Source organism: Trematomus bernacchii, unplaced genomic scaffold (genome assembly GCF_902827165.1).
Source record: "Trematomus bernacchii unplaced genomic scaffold, fTreBer1.1, whole genome shotgun sequence".
NCBI lineage: Eukaryota > Metazoa > Chordata > Actinopteri > Perciformes > Nototheniidae > Trematomus > Trematomus bernacchii.
In genome coordinates this window covers 2,723,895-2,742,566 of record NW_022987899.1, presented here as the reverse complement: position 1 = coordinate 2,742,566, position 18,672 = coordinate 2,723,895, and the positions used below count along the sequence as shown (strand labels likewise).

Here is an 18,672-nt window from a genome sequence, read left to right as displayed (position 1 = left end):
AGAAATACTTAAGGTACTTGGACCTGATTGCGTCAGTTGTTTCATAAGTTTTATTGTGTTAGCTTACAAAACAAAATAATTTAAAAAATGCTTTGAAGGACCTGTTTATAACTTTCTTTTCTAATGTTCCCCCTGTGGTTTAAAGCTAGGCAGATTTTTGATCACTTTATCGGCTACTTTATACCGAAAATGATATACTTCCTCTGCTATATTTTCAGAGTAGTATTAGTAGATTATAAAGTGTTTTAATGTTAAAACCTGTGAGCTTCAAAAGTAGCATTTGATTCCCTTAAATGGGCTAGGTTAGGTTGGGCATGAATATATTTTGCTATTTTCCAATGTATATGGGCTAAAATTACAATGTTCATTTCATGATTTTAGTTTTACAAAGTGTGATGTTTTTTTTTAGGGTATACATTATATATACTTTTGAACCCATATTACACCCATGTCCATACTACAGCTATGTTTTACCGATGTTACACCATATTAAACCCAAACCTCACCAATATTAAACCTTTGTTGGACCCATACACAAGTTCTTAACCATATAACTAACATTTTACACCAATATTATACCCATAGTAACATGTTATTACTCCTATTTATCTATCTTATTGCTGTTAGATACACTTTGGACAAGAGTATCGATCAAAGTTTTAAAAAATGGAAATGTGTGCAAGAAAAGTTAATATAATGCGATGACTGAGTGACTTTAAAAATGTGTCACTTTTTGCATTATAACAACATAATCATTATACTTTGGATTATTCTAAGAAGCATATATTTGTGACGAGGAGACACATTTCTCTTTCCCTTCCCGTCTCTCTCTCATTTCTTTGAGGGCCCAGATAGAGCGAAGTTAATTGCTGATCCCCTCGGGGACTGAATCCTCAGTCGGGTCTTAAACAATTTAAAACTCTCCTCTCTCCATCTCCTCTCATTCTCCACCTACTTCTTTCTCCACGTCATGTTATTCTCTCTTGTGGTGCTCTATTTCTTTTTCTTTTTTCTATCCCATTTTTCCTCCATTCCCACAGAGGATTGTGTGTTGGAGAATGTGTGTGCCACTTTATGCAGTACAGTAGAGTATGGGCAGGCGTGTGGGCTGGAGTTAGTGGAGCGTCCACAAGCAATTTCAGATCTTATCACCCCCTCATTGTCTGCTTTAAGGAGGTCTTCTCTTGCCTTGTCTTCTCCTCTTATTTCTTATCCCTGATGGCCAATCATCCCATCTTCCCAGTGTAGCCTTCCCAACCTTTGCAGACCATTTAAATACACAAAAACCTATATACCAAATGGCCCCTTTGACCTATTTCTCTTACCATCCTGACTGTGTTTTACCTCATTCGTCCCTTTTTCTTGGTAGTTATTTCTTTCCAACATGTTTTTCACGGTCATTTTCACTACATCAATACTCCCCCCGAACCCTTCCATCCTCCTAGCCAGATAATCACAGGGGACCAACCAGGACAAGGGGCCGGCGGCAAGACAGCCAATCTAATCGCTCATCTGATCAACGGGTGCTTTACATCGCCACTGTGACGCCCAAATAAGGTCCCGAAGGAGCTCAACACCTCTTTTATGTCTCTGTCAGGGAGATAGTCTCCCTCCTCTCCTCCCTGTCCCCTCTTTCAGTCTATCTTTGTCCTGCCTCTCGTGCTCTGTCTTATCGCCCCAGTCTCTGTCTCAAACAAAGAACTTGAGGTGAAGACTTTGACGTGACACATGTTCTACGTGTATGTGTTAATTCCACTGCTGTAACATTATAATTAAAAGCCATTTTGCATCATTATGTTGAGCGCTACATATTTATAAATAATCAGGTAAATCTGTACAAAATCCTAAGGCTTATGATGTCTAGTAACAGAGACATGATTATACTTTGTATGTGTTTCTCAATGTAGATTTGAACCACCCAATCTGCTATCTATGTTGAGCGGCCATTTTATTCTCATTTTCATATTTGTATAATTTATTTATGATCATCGTAACAAAGAAAAACAAATTGAAAATCAATGATATCTGCATTTTATCAGAAGTACCTCCTTAATTAAAAAATGTTTTAAAGAAAAATCTATTATAGCACTTACAAAAAACACAAAAATAAATCTTTTTTAAAGCAAAGTTTCTAAAGGGAACATCTGTAATCAATCATTTCACAAGGAAGAATTTAAGTGTCTACCATGTTTGCTGTTATACATATACATTACTGATGATTTCTCATCAGCAGTGGAAAGGGATGTGCTTTAGTAGAAAGTATTGTAGAATGAGAAGAATGTATTCTTACCGTCTCATAGTTATACCACACAGCATCTGGGATATATGCCCACACCCTGTCCTTACCCTGCAGAGAAGAAGAACACACAAAAAATGTTATATGTGCGCATATCATGCTTGTTGTATCCTATAAATACTGCATTATAAAGCTCAGATTTTTGGATTAGACATCGGCTTTGTGTTCTGTGTGAAAGCCTGCCTGTGTTTGATTTGTTTTTGCAGCCAGAAACATGTTTTTCTTTGCTCACTGCACCAATCCTCACACTTTAATCTTACAGGGCTAAACAGGAGTAGAAAAGCTACAACAGACCACAAAGGAAGCAAGGATTTTTCTTGCCATCACAAATCACTGCAATGTAATATTAAATAAGTATAAAAGATCAAATGTTTCCATCAGGGAGAGCTATTTCAAAACTGCCCACCCTCTCTCCATCTGATATAAAGTTTCCACAAATTCCGGTGACATTTCAGTCTACAGTGCGATGATGCAACAGATGATGGGAAAGACAGCATGAAGCGACGACTGATAGGTGACAGCCTTTGATAGCTTAAGGTGGTGGACAGACAGGAGCAATCAATAGAAGAGCGCCAAGCCTTTGATAGCGTTGTCACTTGCCTGTTCTTTCTGACAGGGCAAAACACAGGCGCAGAGAGAAAGAGACATGCATGGTGAAAGAAGAGAGGACTAGAGGTCATTCCAAAAAAAGAAAAAACGTATAGCGCATAGCACTTAAGCCCCGCCTCGTAGCACGATAAGCTAATGTACCTACGCGATTCTTGCTTTTTTGAGTTTGTACTTAAAGGTAGAGTAGGTAAGTTTGAGAAACCGGCTCGAGATACACTTTTTGTTATATTCCATGGAATGCTCTTAACATCCCGATAGCAATGAATATCTTAAGTGCTTTGACAAAAAATCCATTAAAAAAATGTCATCTGTGGAAGCCGTAGTACTGTAAAAAGCACGACCAATCATTTTAGCCGGCCCGGCTAAAGTAACTGGATGGCCTACCTGCCTGTCAGCCTTCCATCTGTGCACAAACTTATCTCGTGCCCTCATTGGTCATGTGCGCGTTCGTGTGTGTTGGAGGAGGGGCTCTGTAAGGAAGTGGCAGATTTTCTCCGGTTGTGTATTTTCAAATTCTAGCGATCTCGAGCCGGTTTCTCAAACTTACCTACCCTACCTTTAATGTAAGTTGCTTTGATAAAATTGTCAGCAAAAAAGAAGTGTACTGTAAGGTATTTCGATCTCTCTGTCTGTACACACAAACTGAAAGATTGACAATGAAGTTGACTTTGACTTTGACTGTAATGTCCAAAGGAAAACGGTTGACTGTTTCACAAACCAGCACAGGAAAAAGGAACACATTAGGCAAAGAAGAACACATTTGTAATGCAAAATACTCTAAAATTAAACCTGAAACTCTAAAAAGAGTGAAATATGACAGAGACATATTGCTTTAATGGCCTGCTAACCAAATCCAATGACTTAATGACCTCTTTGGGATCCACAGTGGCAGTTTAAGGCAGATCACCTGTCACAACTGCTGCACAGCCTGCGGGATGACAGCCCGGGGAAATGGATGCTCCCCCTCTACCTCGTTTTCTGGTGTCTGATTTGCTCGCGGCGCCTATCACTCACCGCACTGACTAAATGGGGAGGGACTGCAGGACTTAGCATGGTTGCTAACTGTGATGGAGAGGGACAGGGCATGAGGCCTGCATCCTCATTAGGAGTGCTGAAGCTCAGTTAGCCATAAGGTAAGATTTGATCAGGTGAGCTAAAGATTCAGACTGGCAGGATGATCAGATGGTAGCAGAGGCGGATGAGAGAGGCAAAGAGAGAGTGGGAGGGGGGAGAGGGGGGGGGCGGGGGGTATATGGGATGAAATGAAATGGGATCACAAGGGTGAGTTGACAGGAACTGATTAAGAGAATGCAGATGAGATAAGGGAACCAACGTTTGATGAAAGGATAAGCTAAAAAGTAAAGGGAGTAATGGGCAAGAGAGGGTGGGGAGGGGGGGGTGTGGAAGCATGGATCATGACCAGAGGGGATGACAGAGAGAGAGAGATATCCCCAGTTTATCACAGAGATCAAGGTTAAAGCATCGAGTGATCTGAATGATGGAGCGAGAGCATCATTAGAGAAAGGGAGAGGCATGCGGACAGAGCGATAAATAGAAATAGACAGAGAGATATGAGAACGACGGAGGTACATTGTTAAGGTTTGTTGGAGAGCAGCATGTGACCTCACTCGGGAACATGACACTATCTCTTCATGTGGCCCTTTGCAAGCGGATGCACCTGTGACAGATAGTGGGTGCTCTGTTCTACCTGCTCTTACCAATGCTTAAATAAAACCCCCCGTTAGCAGCTACCTGTCGCTACAAAATAATATTCAGCCACATCAGATCTGTTGTCAGGAGAGGAGTATTTTCAAGTGGAGGTAAAATGCTGTTCATGTCATTGTGCAAAACTGCATTGCTGTTACTTTTCTACAACAAGGTTTTGTTTTTAGCAGGCATGTTTGTCATAGAAAAATAAAAATAAATTATAGTTAAAGTTTCCTGTAGTAAACCTATACATGGGTAGATTTAGAGTAACATGAAAGTGTGAGATACTCAATGTCAAAAATGTACATTGCTCAAGGAGCGCGAATTCGACACACTGTGTGTACGAATTTGCTGTATTTTACAATTAATCTTGCATTTTTATCAGATCCAGATTTTTTAATACAACCGTGTGTTGACCATAGTATGATCCTATGTTTATGTGTATATATATTCTGGTATATTGTTGTATTTTAAATCAGAGCTTGTTTTGCTTGCTACCATGAACCTATTTTGTATTTTTCCATCTGTCATGAACTTCAGTTTGCAGTAGTAGGAGGGGAGGTTCACGTGGGGTCTTGTAAGTATTGATTGTCAGTATTGACCAAGCAGCATGGAGCATCTTCCGTTCTTTGCTCAGATTTGGTTTAACCCAAATTCTGGACATGAACAAATGTTACTCAAAACCTTACACACTCTGTTACATTACATTACATTGCATTTAGCTGACGCCTTTATCCAAAGCGACTAACAATTACCAATTACAGGGACATTCTCCCTGGAGTAACTAAGGACTAAGTGCCTTACTCAAGGGCACACTAGTGGTGGTGTTCCTGGCGAGATTTGAACTCACAACCTTCCAATCTTCAGCCTACCTCACTCTCCATTAGACCACCCCCTGTTCTGTGGATGATATGTTTGTAACCCCCTCAAACACTAAAGAAAAACCCTGCTATCCTCTAACTATATACTGCCCACATGGCTGTGGTGTGAACCACTGGTTTCAAACATGATTGTCAGAATATGCCACAATGCATTAGGTGAGAATGTTTGGCTAAATGCATCATCTTCACATGTTAGCGACTGGTTATTGATACACCTTTAACAACCCTAACCCTAACCCTAACTTCACATGCAAAATGTATGGAAGACCCCCTAACACTGGTCGAAAAGAAGGATTTGAAGCTTGCAATTCCGGCTAACATGTAAGCAAACTTTCTGAACAAGTTTATTTGAATGCACTGTGATTCCATTGTCCACATTTCTGCACAATTACAATCAGGGTCATGATTTTCCTCCTCAGAGATGCATTTATATTGCAGACATTCCTCTATATTAATTAACGGGGCACTTTAATGATGCAGAACACATTGATTTTAAAGAAAGAAATCAAGCGAGTGGTCATGATTGACACCATGGGGCGACTGTGGCTGCATGGAGGTGCGGTCCTCTTTTAATCGAGACGTTGTGGGTTTCGATCCCAGTCAACATACAACATGATGTGTCCTGATGGCATGGCCCGCGGTGTGTGAATGTGTTTGCTAGCTCACTTGAACAAATGGCACTGCTCTGTATGAATGGGCGAATGATGACTTGTTTAATGTAAAGCGCTTTGAGGCGTCGTAAAGACTGGATTAAAGCGCAATATAAATACAGTCCATTACTATTAAAAAACCCACTGGTAATGGATTCCTTTTCGATCTACCCTGTTTCCAACTTCACCTCATGCCTTGAAGGATGTCGAAAAGTAGTTACACTGATATTCTTTTTTGATTTGCAAAAACAACAACCTTATGGCGCTCCCCAGCCGCAACCCTTCAGAGGGCTCAAACTCTGAGGCACTGCAAGCATAAACCCTCCCCTTCTTGTGTTAGAAACTTTGCCACAATCACGCTGATTGAAGTTACTTTATCCCCGGCCTCACTATGAAACCAATTCGCTTTCCACTATTCTGTAATTCACAAGAGGCCGTGCCAAATTGCTTATTAATCAGGCCACTTTGACATGACCGCAATCGCTTTGTATGCACGCATACACATGCACCTACAGGCACGCACATTATGAGTACACACAGGAGCAGGCATATACACACACACACACACTGAGCCAAACACACATATACACACTTCTATCTACACTTCTAATCTCCTAGTAATGAGGTCAGTGCTCTCATTAGAGCTGAGAGAAAAGAGGGAGGATATGAAAGAGAGAAGAAAGAGGGATGAGAGGAGGGGAGGGCAACAAAGAAAATCCCATGTCATGTTTTCCCAGTGGAGGTCAGGGTGTGTGTGTGTGTGTGTGTGTGTAACTGATCATTTCATCTCCATCATCTGCAAGACACATTTATCCATGTACTACAATTCTATATGAACTGTATCCTTATATGGAAGTTGAAATGTTGCATGAAAGTCCATTTTAATTAAGAGCATGTACTTGAAAGACTAAAGCATGCTCATATATTTATGTGTATTAATGTTTGGGGATTATTCTGTTTGTTTTGTTGTGAGCTGCCTCACCGGGTCTAGTACAGGTGTGATCAGCAGGTGTTTTCCCCAGAGGAACTGCCGGTCCACCGTCCAGGTGTTACTGTCAGAGAAGAACCTTGGGAATGACAAAATGTTGTATTAAATAATAAGATATCAATTTTGAATTTAGACTACATTCATTGAGTAAAATGACCACGTTCCTCAGTCAGTTATGAATATAATATGTGTTTCTTGCGGCTGTTTTATGACAACCAAACGTTCTGATAGCACTGTTTCCTGCTTCATCTTTCTTTATTCAATGTTTAGAATTCAACTAAATTAAAACAAACAAACTTTGGGGCCACTTAAAATGTACACTAACGGCCCGTCCACACGGCGGCGTGCGTTGAAGCTTCAACGCTTCTGCCCATTCACTTTGAATGGGGTGACGTCACGCTTTGCCGAACTGCATTGTGGGAAGCGTAGCTTTGGAAGCGTTGCTTGCTGCAAAAGTTGAACAATGTTCAACTTTTGAAGCTTCGGTGGAAGCGTCAGCCAATCAAATCCCGTTTATGCAAATCTGCCAGTACAAGCGCTAGCCAATCAAACCGTGTGTATGCTGGGAGAGACATACCGCAGGTCATTTCCTCATATTCCAAAAAATGGAGGAGAAATTAGCGGTAGGGAATCACCCGGTGCTTTATGACCAGTCCCTATTTACCTACCGGGATACAAACCGGAGGAGCCAGGCATGGAGGGAGGTGGCAGAGACAGTGATAGGTTTTGCCTGTTTGGGGAGTTTATATCCAGTTTACTTCAGGCTTTTTTGCTTTGTATGTCGGGGGCGGGAGATTTATGTGATTGGTTGTTGGTCGCGTTGCTCGCGAGAAATCCCCAAGCTTCACACACGCCCACCGCCAAGCTTCAACGCACGCCGCTGTGTGGACGGGCCGTAACGGCCTGTCCACACGGCGGCGTGCTTCAAAAGTTGAGCAATGTTCAACTTTTGAAGCTTCGATGGAAGCGTCAGCCAACCAAATCATATGCCAGTACAAGCTCTAGCCAATCAAACCGCGTGCTTGTGTGTCCGGGGCGGGAGATTCATGTGATTGGTTATTGGTCGAGTTTCAGACACGCCCACCGGCAAGCTTCAACGCACGCTGCCGTGTCGACGCTAATAGAGCGATAAGAGTAGTGATATCACATTGTGACAGAAGTAAACAAGGAGTCCAAGGAAGCGTTTCAGGGGGGGGGGGTTTGCCTTTGCAGACCATTTACATGCACAACAACCTATATAACACACTAGAGAAAAGGTAAAACCTCAAAAAGGATAACAGAGCATCTTGGACTAAGAACGATGTTCACGTGTGTTTTATCAGCTACAAACATATACATACACATATGCTATACATGTTCAATTCTCCAAAGCAAGGACCTGAACTCAAATCATGAGGACAGCATCTTTACAATTATTTTTAAAGACTTACTCGTGCATGACAGGACGAACAACAGTCTCCCCCGTGGTGTGGGCTTTGTAGAAGAGTGTGTAGAGGTAAGGCAGGAGTGTGTAACGTATCGTCAGGTAATGTTTGGAGCTTTCCAACAGGGTTGAGCCGGGGCCGAACACAGCTGGATCCTGGGGCTGGAGACAGAGAGATGGATTAAAGTGGATGGAGTTTGATGAACGCAGGAGAAGAAAAGTGGATGGAAAGCAGAGTTGTTTTTTTATTAACAGCAGGGAGCAAGGAGAAAGAGATAGGAAGATAAAATAGAGAATTTATTTTGAATAAGAAAAACAATAAATGGAGAAGAAATGGTAAGAATGACAAAATGTCAGAGGAAATAAATAAATAAAAAACAAGGAACTATGTTTTTGAATCACCAACCTGTTCATGATGAATAAGTGGATATTGATCCTTCATTAAAAACATTAAGATGCACATTAACTTTACATGAAATACAAATGGGAAAGTAGAGATTGAAAAGAGAAGAAAACTGGAGAGATAGAAATAGAAAAGGGAAAAATGTGCGAGAAAGAAACAAAAGTATGATTTAATTTCAATGATAGTGGAGAGTGAGAGGGTGATTAGCCGCTAACAGGCCGCGCTTCTCTCGTCTGGCTAATCATTTATGCCCTCGGCACCCATGAGAGTGTGATGAAGGATTGTGTGTGTGTGTGTGTGTGTGTGTGTGTGTGTGTGTGTGTGTGTGTGTGTGTGTGTGTTTGTGTGTGTGTGTGTGTTTGGATTGGCCTGCATGGTCGTGGTCGTGTGATGAGAGCCATGATTAGGGCAAAGCAAAGGTCACACATTAGCCGTCTCGTTTAGAGAAAACCGTACTTCAGATTCATCATCATCATGTCCCTGTCCTCCAGCACACACAGATCACCTTCCCTCTCTCGCTCCTTCTATCGCACAACATGTCTTCCTTAAACCCCCCCCCCCCCCCCCCCCCCCCACCAGCTTTACCTCAGCGCTGTGATATTTTTGCAGCTGTGATGAGCATGGAAATGTCACATGAAGAATATTGTGAGAGAAACGATTTTCACGCTATGCAAAGTCGCAGACTGACTTTTGTCGGCCCAGTTATTTGTGTTCATCGACAATAATAGCTCGGTGGCATCAATATGAACACTGTTTGAGGCACAGCGGGTGCGTTTCCTGTGTCTCTCTGTGACATTTTAAGTTATTTGACTTTTACATTTATAGTGTGCTCGTTGAAGAAACAACAAAAATCACTATATCTTCGTTGTGGTTCAAATAATTTGACATTATCATTTTTATAAGAATAATTGAGAGTTGACTGTTATTGTTAATCTGGTCTGCTTCAACCTAGAACAAGTTTAGAAGATAACTAACTTTAACAAATGCATTGTTAACCCATTCCTGTGGGACAATTGTCCAATCATAGCTTAGCAACGATAACAAGGCAAGGCAGGCCTTTGTATTGGAGTAGTCCGGGAATGAGATTAGTTAGCATTTTAGCACATCTCTATCTTAATATTTGGCATTTAAGATCAATGCCATGCTGTTTTTTAAATAAAAAAAAAACCTACTCATCATATTTCAGCAGGCTAATTTAACATAATTTAGCATTATCTTTTATTTAAAGGGGACCTACAGTATCATGCAAAATGCACTTTTGTACGTCTTTTATACATGAATATGTGTCCCCGGTGTTCCAGGGAACTCACCAAGTGTCAGAAAACACAACCCTCTCTATTTTCCTCCATACCCAAATCTCTAAAAAAGGGGCTGCAACGGATCTGATAAAAACTGATCCAGATTTGAACACTGTCCTGACGTCAGGACGGTGGCGCTACGGCTATTGGGCCAACTCCACCAATCAGGAGGAGACAGCCACGGCCATTGCCGTTCGAAAGCGCTGGAGACGCTGTAGTACATATGCCAGGCCTGTAGGTGGTGCTGTTCTCACAGAATCAGCCCTTGCAAAAACAGAGCTAAAAAAGTGCAAATTGAGCGAAATGAGGCATGATCTGTTTGGTATTTTGAAAAAAAAAAAGTATAAATATGCCTTATATAGGTATGGTCCTACACTATATTATTCAAATATAGCATGATAGGTCCACTTTAAGTGTAAAATCTCAACCTCTGTGATGAGTATCAGTCTGACACAGAGACACTGAGCCATGTCTTACTTCAGACTCAGATGTTCCAATATTCACTGCAGCTATAATGGATTTACAACAGCTAACATTCCCAGTGTTGAACCCAAAATCAGAGGTCCTACTGCTCCCATGTTAACAACAATGTTGTACTGGTATGATGAGAATCTCCATGGATACTGAAGAAGTTTCTATTTTTAACCACTTGGCATTTTATAGCACCTATGCAATGTCAGGAATTGAAGAGTATACCCTGCAGCACTTTAGGCCAAACAATAGCTGTGTGATACATAAATCTGAAACTGACAGTCTGATACAGGAGTTGCAGAACAAAACGCCTCTACAGTACCTTGAAGCCCTCAGCGTTGTGGTTCCGGCTGAAGGGATAGAAAGCTCCCACCTGCATCCAGCGGCGGCATAACTCTTCAGAGGTGTCGTCAAAGAATCCACAGATGTCTGCTCCGATCTGAAACACAGCAGCGGACGGCAGCTTGACATTTAGCCAAACCCTGCAGTATATTTCTATTAATGTCCTAAATGTTAAATTCCGTGTATTGTGAGAGGTGACATGCCATTTGAAAAACTCAAAGAAAAGGGGATGCTTTAGAGATACCTTTAGGATACTGTATATTAGCTCCATTGGTCATTTAAAGTAATCTTGTTTTGTTATATTTCATCACTTGTAATTCATGATTTAAAATAACTGTTTAAAAAGGGGTCCATAGAAGTAAGATGCAATGAAACGTAAACTAAATATGTAGTATAAAATGTGAATCTATAGATTGTAAATCGATTGCAGGGAGTTACATTTCAGAGTAGAGTACAACAAAATATTTGTTAGATAATAGTGCCATTCATTTTAAAAACTACCCAGGCCCCACTTATAGTATAACTACAGTATACATAGCAGAGTTATATAGCCACATCGGATGGGTGCTACATATATAAGAATATTTTAAAAGCCAATCCAGGCCCCATCAGATATAAACAAATGAATCTGAGGCCAACACATCTCGTGCAGTAGTAAAAGAGTTGCCCTGATGTGATAGCTGGCAAATATGTGTCTTTTAAAATGCCTCTCTTGATGTCTCTTTATTCAGTCAAGATTTACTGGCAGCCAATAGATGTGGGCAGTGATCTTTATTTGCATTAATTGCACATTGGAGTCCAAGAAAGAGACTTCAGTCAAAGGCCAGTCCACAGAGACTGCTTGCTTTCTATTTGTTACTACTGGCCACATTTTACTACAGACTCAACGGGAGGGAATCGATCCAAATCCCATTTATCCTGCTTTCTCTCTCTCTCTTTTTTGTGTGTGTGTGTGTGTGTGTGTGTGTGTGTGTGTGTGTGTGTGTGTGTGTGTGTGTGTGTGTGTGTTGAAGAAACCTCAAATCTGACTGACACAGTCTCACCATGATGTAGTTGGCATCTAGGAGACCACCTGACGTGCACAGCTGGGTGTATGTGAACTTGTGTGTGTGTTCAACTTCCTGTTGTTCTCTTACACTGTTTGCATTACAACACACATGCACGTACACAGCGTTTAGGGCACTTGGGTACCGACTTGCAGGTGGGTTTTTGCAAGTCTTGTATTTTCGAACGTGTTGGTGTTCCTACAAAGAGAACTAGTGTTCCTCCAGACATTTTAATTGATCTCATTCCAGACACTCTTTCTTTCTCTTTCTTGCCTTCCCTTCTGTCTTAATGCTTACACCTGAACATAGATCTCAATTAGCTGAGGCTGAATCCTATTTAAAAAAAAGACTGGAGGGAAACTTCCGAATGCCAGAACTACATGTTTTCTAAAGTGAAACACATACCTAGAGCTACGACTGGCTCCAGCTAATGTGCTAAGATGTGTTACAAGGTAAGATCCAAAGGGAGCCTCCAGTGAAATGTGCCTGTGTTAAAAGGGGCCCTATTATGCTCATTTTCAGGTGATTCAGATCTGATTGGTTAGCTAAATATAGGTGAGAAACTCCCTCTGGAGGGACTTTTGAGATATTAACCTTTGCAGACCATTCAAATGCACAACATATAACACACTACAGGATAAGAGAAAACCCCCAAAAGTACAATTAATGAATATTTTCTCAAATGTAAACCTGAGAGCGAGGAGTTTTTCTATTCCCAAAATCCAACATAACTTGACTTTTTCTAGTGTGCCGTGACAATTTAAGTAAAAATGGCTTAGCACTGAATTTCATTTTGGGATTTTTTGTTTAAAAAAAAAGCTGAAGAGATTAATCCTTGCAGTCCAGTTAATCCCCGTTATGGCAACAGTATTTCTTCCCTGTTAAATTCAGTTGCATCAAGCATAGTAGGAACAGTGTTTGTCCTTCTGTGAAGGTTTGCTACTCACATAGGGAACCCCAAAGAGCCCAAACTCCAGCATGCCAGGGATGGCCCATTTTATGTCGTTCCAGTTGGCAGCATTGTCCCCCAGCCAGTGACCCGAATATTTTCCCACACCTGGAAAGGACGAGCGGGTCAACATCAGGGTACGGTTCCCTCCAAACACACGCTGCAGAGCTCTGTGGGAGGGGAGCAGAGACAGAGCGGGAGAGAAATAAAGAGGTTGTTAAAGGTCCCCTATTATACTGTTTTTCATCAATATATTATGGGTCTCAGATATATACAAAACATGTCTCTGAAGTGTTTGGCTCCAAACACCAAACAGATCATTGCAGCATCCCATAATCCCCTCTGTGTCAGCCCTGTTTCAAAAGTGCAGATTCTCTGTCTGTTACTTTAGATGAAAATAAGGAGCCCCTCCCCACGCCCCTCTGAGAGATATTTGGTTAAAAAGAACACAATGGTGCTCTAGGAGGAGATTCAGGTGATAAGGTGGGGGGGGGTTACCTTGGGTGGTGATTGAAAAAAAAAATCGTTATGACATCATAAAGTGGCCAAAATCTGATCAGCTCATTTTCAGACAGGTTTTTATATAAATGGATCAGGACAAAAAGTGAGTGAATATTTTTTCTTGAAACTTTCAGAATATCTTTACACAGAGGGGACACATGGTTATGTATAAAAGACATGAAAAAGTGGATTTTGCACAATAGGTGACCTTTAAGATAAAGAGGCTATGTGGAGAGGGTGAGCAATATCAAACACACATACATGCTGACACAGAATATAAGTGATATTAGACGTGGACACGAGCCAGAGCTAGTTGTACTTTTCCTTCCAAAATGAACATTATTATTTTTGTTTGATGAGGAAAATCGAAGCAGCATTGATTTCCATGACAATACCGAACCCTGATGATGTTTAGGAAATGTGTCTCCTGCCAATAATATATTTTAATTAGTGGACGGAGGGAGGGAAAGGAGGAGGGAGTGAGGAGACAAAAGAATGACAAACTAGCTTCAATACCAAAGGACTGAGTCAGCATGTGGACTTCAGAGGGCCTGTTTTTTATGGTCTCTAGTGTGTGTGTGTGTGTATGTATGTGTGTGTGTGTGTGTGTGTGTGTGTGTGTGTGTGTGTGTGTGTGTGTGTGTGAACTAGCATTACTATCCTTGTGGGGACCTACATCTGTTTACACAGTCACGTGTGGGGACTCGCCTCCCTTATGTCCCCGTAAGGGGAATCATTAATTTTAGGGTGAAAACTTGGTTAGGGTTAGGCATGTGTTGGTTATGGTTAAGGTTAGGATAAGTCTCCAGGAAATGCATGTAAGTCAATGTAATGTCCCCTGAAGTGATGTATACATGGTGTATATGAGTGTATGTGTGTGTGTGTGTATGTATGTATGTATGTATGTATGTATGTATGTATGTATGTATGTATGTATGTATGTATGTATGTGTGTGTGTGTGTGTGTGTGTGTGTGTGTGTGTGTGTGTGTGTGTGTGTGTGTGTGTGTGTGTGTGTGTGTGTGTGTCAACACCATGGAGTGGGGATATAATTGAATTCTCAAGGTGATCTGGGCACCACTGCACACCACCTAACCTCCAATCCACACATACGTACACCACCGTGATTCAAATCAAATGAATAATGGCTTGCAAATGGGTGTTTAAACATGGAGAAAATTGACAGATAAAAAAACACACACATGGCAGGAGAGGGCGGTACAAAATGACAAGAAGTAAGAGGGATAGGGAGAGAATTGGAGGGGGAACAATACGGGTATTTATATCAAATAGTAGAGAAGAACAGAGGCAAGCAAATAGAGATAACGGAATTTGGAGGGAGGACAAGATCAGAGGCTATGAGACCAAAAAGTGTGAGGGATAATATTGCCAGGGAATAAAACAAAATGGCAATTTAGCAAGTTAAATGTTTGTGACACCGGGAAGTGATAAGAAGGGTTTGCCATCGGAGACAAGGCTGGATAAACCATTTTGAAACACCTGCGAAGTGAGAAAAAGGATGTGAGGGAGGAAGAGTACACACACACCAGGACTGAGTGAATCAAGGTCAGCTATTTAAATAGTCTATTGTAAAAACTGCTTTTTTGTGTGATTGTGACTGTAACATGGCAATGGGAAGTGCCATAAGTCAAACAAGCTTTATTTATTCTAATATCTGTATATGTTTTTGACAATAAGGCTTCAATCATAGATTTGTTTTTTATTGTATGTTGTGGCAAAAATAGGATCAACTTAAAGCCCCACCAATGTAAGGTTGGAAATGTCAAACTACACACTTTTATTTACTTGACCTTATTTAAAAGTGAAAGTGGCACATCGGATCAGAAATCACCAGAGGCCTGTTTAAAATTCAGTTCATGAATAATTTGCTGGTGCACTATAGTGGTAATGGTGAGTACATGTGTGTATTTATTAGTGCTTAATGAGTAATGACTTATAAGGCTTCATTGTTACCCCCAGTCACTTTTCATAATTGTTTATACTGTACTGTACCTGTACTTTCTTCATTATATTTAATCTTATTTGTTTTGTATTATTATTATTTTTCACTACTTTAGTTGCTTATATACAGTCATCTGAAGCTCTGACTTTAAAAAAATACATTTTCTATTATAGAAAAAAATACTTAAAGGTGGGGTAGGTAATTTTGGAGAAACCGGCTCGAGATCGCTAGAATTTGAAAATACACAGCCGGAAAAAATCTGCCACTTCCTTATAGAGCCCCTCCTCCAACACACACGAACGCTCACATGACCAATGAGGGCACGAGATAAGTTTGTGCACAGATGGAAGGCTGACAGGCAGGTAGGCCATCCAGTTATTTTAGCCGGGCCGGCTCAGATGATTGGTCGTACTTTTTACAGTACTACGGCTTCCACAGATTCATTTTTTTTATGGATTTGTTGTCAAAGCACTTCAGATATTCATTGCTATCGGGATGTTAAGAGCATTCCATGGAATATAACAAAAAGTGTTTCTCGAGCCGGTTTCTCAAACTTACCTACCCCACCTTTAACTTTACTCTTTTCCCTTTTTGATATTGATGTGCAATGGATGTCTCTTTTATACATTGGAGAAAAAGCCTTTACTTTGAATATCAGTGATCATTCAGATGTCTTGCAGTCCTATGTCATTGCAACCTGTAAGATGTCCCAAATCACCTAAAATGCGGTAACAGGAATAGAGTGCCATCAAAATAAAATTGTGGGATACTTCTTAATTTGCCTCTGCAGAAAGAGTACTAAACATTGCTGAAGCTACAGTCAGTTATTTTTTTAAACTGGCATTTGAGTTACATTTAAACACCTAGGCAGTGATGAATCGGTTGGAAATTGCTACTTCAGAATATCCAAATATTGTGTGTAGGGTGAATTAACCCTTGTTATACTGATGTGAGATACACAGTATAACCTATAATTAACATTTTGACCATACTTTGATACTCTTGGCTTTGAACCTCACCATATATGATATATCTCTGCATCAAGGAGTGGGTGTGCAGTGCATTTTGTTTCGTTTAATGAGGTCCTATTTCCCATCAGCCGAAAACCCATTAGTGCAGGTGTGTGCTGCTTTCTAACGGATGCAATGTTCCCATACCATCACCATTAGTGCATATTAAAATTCCGGCAACTGAAGCTACATTTAGACTTGTATGAAAAAAAACTAGCCGGGGGCTTGGAGGCTATAACATTTCCTGAACTGAGATAAATATGACTGAAGCCTTTGTACTATATCTCTGTGACATTTAGCCGTTTTTGTGCAGCTCACTTTCTTGACTGGTAGTCTTTAAATGATCAATCTGATGTTCTCTTGTGAACTTTCACTACCATTTAGTTTGTATTGCCTTGTTGTTATCTTTGATTTTATAATGAAACATAATGGTTATATGTCTCACTAGCAACATGTTCTCAACTCAAGCCATCCTCCCTAAATAGATTATAACAATACCAACTTGTGAGTATCCTGCTGCCTTCAATGTCTATATATAAATCATGAATCAACTTTAACCTGCTTAATGCTTCATCCATTTCCATATCTCCATGATCATATCCTATAATCACATTGATGCCTCTCAGTAGGTTTGTGTAAGTAATGGGCTCTAAAACGGTTTCAGCGCCAGACCCAGATGAGAAATTCATTCGCTCACCCTGGGAGCCTGGCTCATTAAAACATATTTTTGCACTTATTACAAGGAACCAACTTGCAAATGGTCACAGGCTTAACAGAAGGCATAAGCCAGTGGGCTGCACTGAACTGATCTGACACATTTCTCTGTTTTATTTTCCATGTCTACTCCATAATTGCATGGCCATTTCTCAAAAGCCTCTACACTTGATTTTGAATATATTTTGTGTTTCTGCTGTTTTGACATCGCACACTGCATTTTGAGTTTGCCAATAGCAGCAAATTGGCGTCCGTAGCACAAGCTGGCCTTCTGTCATTGTGAAAACACTCACTTTTCAGTAGCCAGCACCATAGAGTAGCCATACAGACTGTGGACATCATAGTGGTTCCCCCAGGCCTGCTTGGCATCCATGCACAGAGTCTTACTGTACATCACCTCGTCCAGAATCTCTGTGGGGAGAGAAAAGAGTAAGGAGGTAAAGAGAAGGTGTGAGGAGGTATGGGATGAATACCAAATATACGATGCAGTCCGATAAGGAGAGAAAAGGAGGACGATGGGGACAGAAGGAGCAAGAGACATTGATATATACAGCAATAGGAAGTGGGAACAATGAGAGACAGAAAGAGCAATGGAGGAAGAGGATGACTAAGGAGTTCTGCAATAAAATGGTGGCATCAGGGGAGAACGCCTTTTCCAGTTATGATCATTCTGTCTGGGAGACAGTCAGAATAAAAGACATGGCAGAAGAGACCATTTCAAAATTCCTCACCGGGGACCTACTACTTTAGATGAGTTTTCTTCTGAACCTGAACTTACTTCATGAGCTATTGTGGCATAGCTATCTTCTTGCGCAAAGTGTTTGTCCTTCAAGCTGCACGCCCATAACATTCTCTATTCACTTAAAATAAGGTATGTAGATATGTGGATGGTTTGTGTGGAACAGCACATGCAAATTAGATTAAACCATGTTTTAAAAGGATCACAGACATTGAGGAAATGAACTGTAGAAGAAAAGCTGGAATGGTGCAGAATATATATGAAAGAAAAGAGTCTTACTTGGGGTGTATGGAGGATAGTTGAGGTTGTTACGAGCACAGCCCTTATTTGACCCTTTTACGAAACTAGCAACCTCATTCATATCCTGCAGAAGCATGAGAAAACAATATTTGATTCAACACAATATTAGTTTGAACAAACAATTCTTATTTTTTAATAATTTACTTGGTTCGTCCGTACGTATGTGTACTTTTCTCAAAATACAATACTTTTTTTCCTTTACAGGTATTTATTACAATTAAACAAAACTAAGAAACACGCCTTTTTGCAAAAAAATAAACACATTTGTTTACATGGAACTTAGAAAAAAAGACGGAAAACGTAAAGTTGTCACATTAATAATAATAAAATACCAATTGAGTTTCTTAATCATTTTGTAAATATACATATTCATATACATACAT

General features: G+C 40.5%; 1 protein-coding gene across 2 annotated transcripts in view; it reads right to left on the bottom strand.

Annotated features, from left to right (window-relative positions):
- The window catches only part of si (sucrase-isomaltase (alpha-glucosidase)), a 90,640-nt gene that overhangs the window by 41,153 nt on the left and 30,815 nt on the right, over positions 1-18,672 (bottom strand). For both annotated transcript variants that reach the window (XM_034114563.1, XM_034114562.1), the window contains exons 14-20: positions 18,269-18,353; positions 17,544-17,661; positions 13,062-13,233; positions 11,049-11,165; positions 8,562-8,716; positions 7,126-7,210; positions 2,291-2,347 (exon numbers count right to left, since the gene is read on the bottom strand). In XM_034114563.1, coding sequence (XP_033970454.1) covers positions 2,291-2,347; positions 7,126-7,210; positions 8,562-8,716; positions 11,049-11,165; positions 13,062-13,233; positions 17,544-17,661; positions 18,269-18,353 — 789 coding nt within the window. The remainder of the gene's footprint in view (positions 1-2,290; positions 2,348-7,125; positions 7,211-8,561; positions 8,717-11,048; positions 11,166-13,061; positions 13,234-17,543; positions 17,662-18,268; positions 18,354-18,672) is intronic.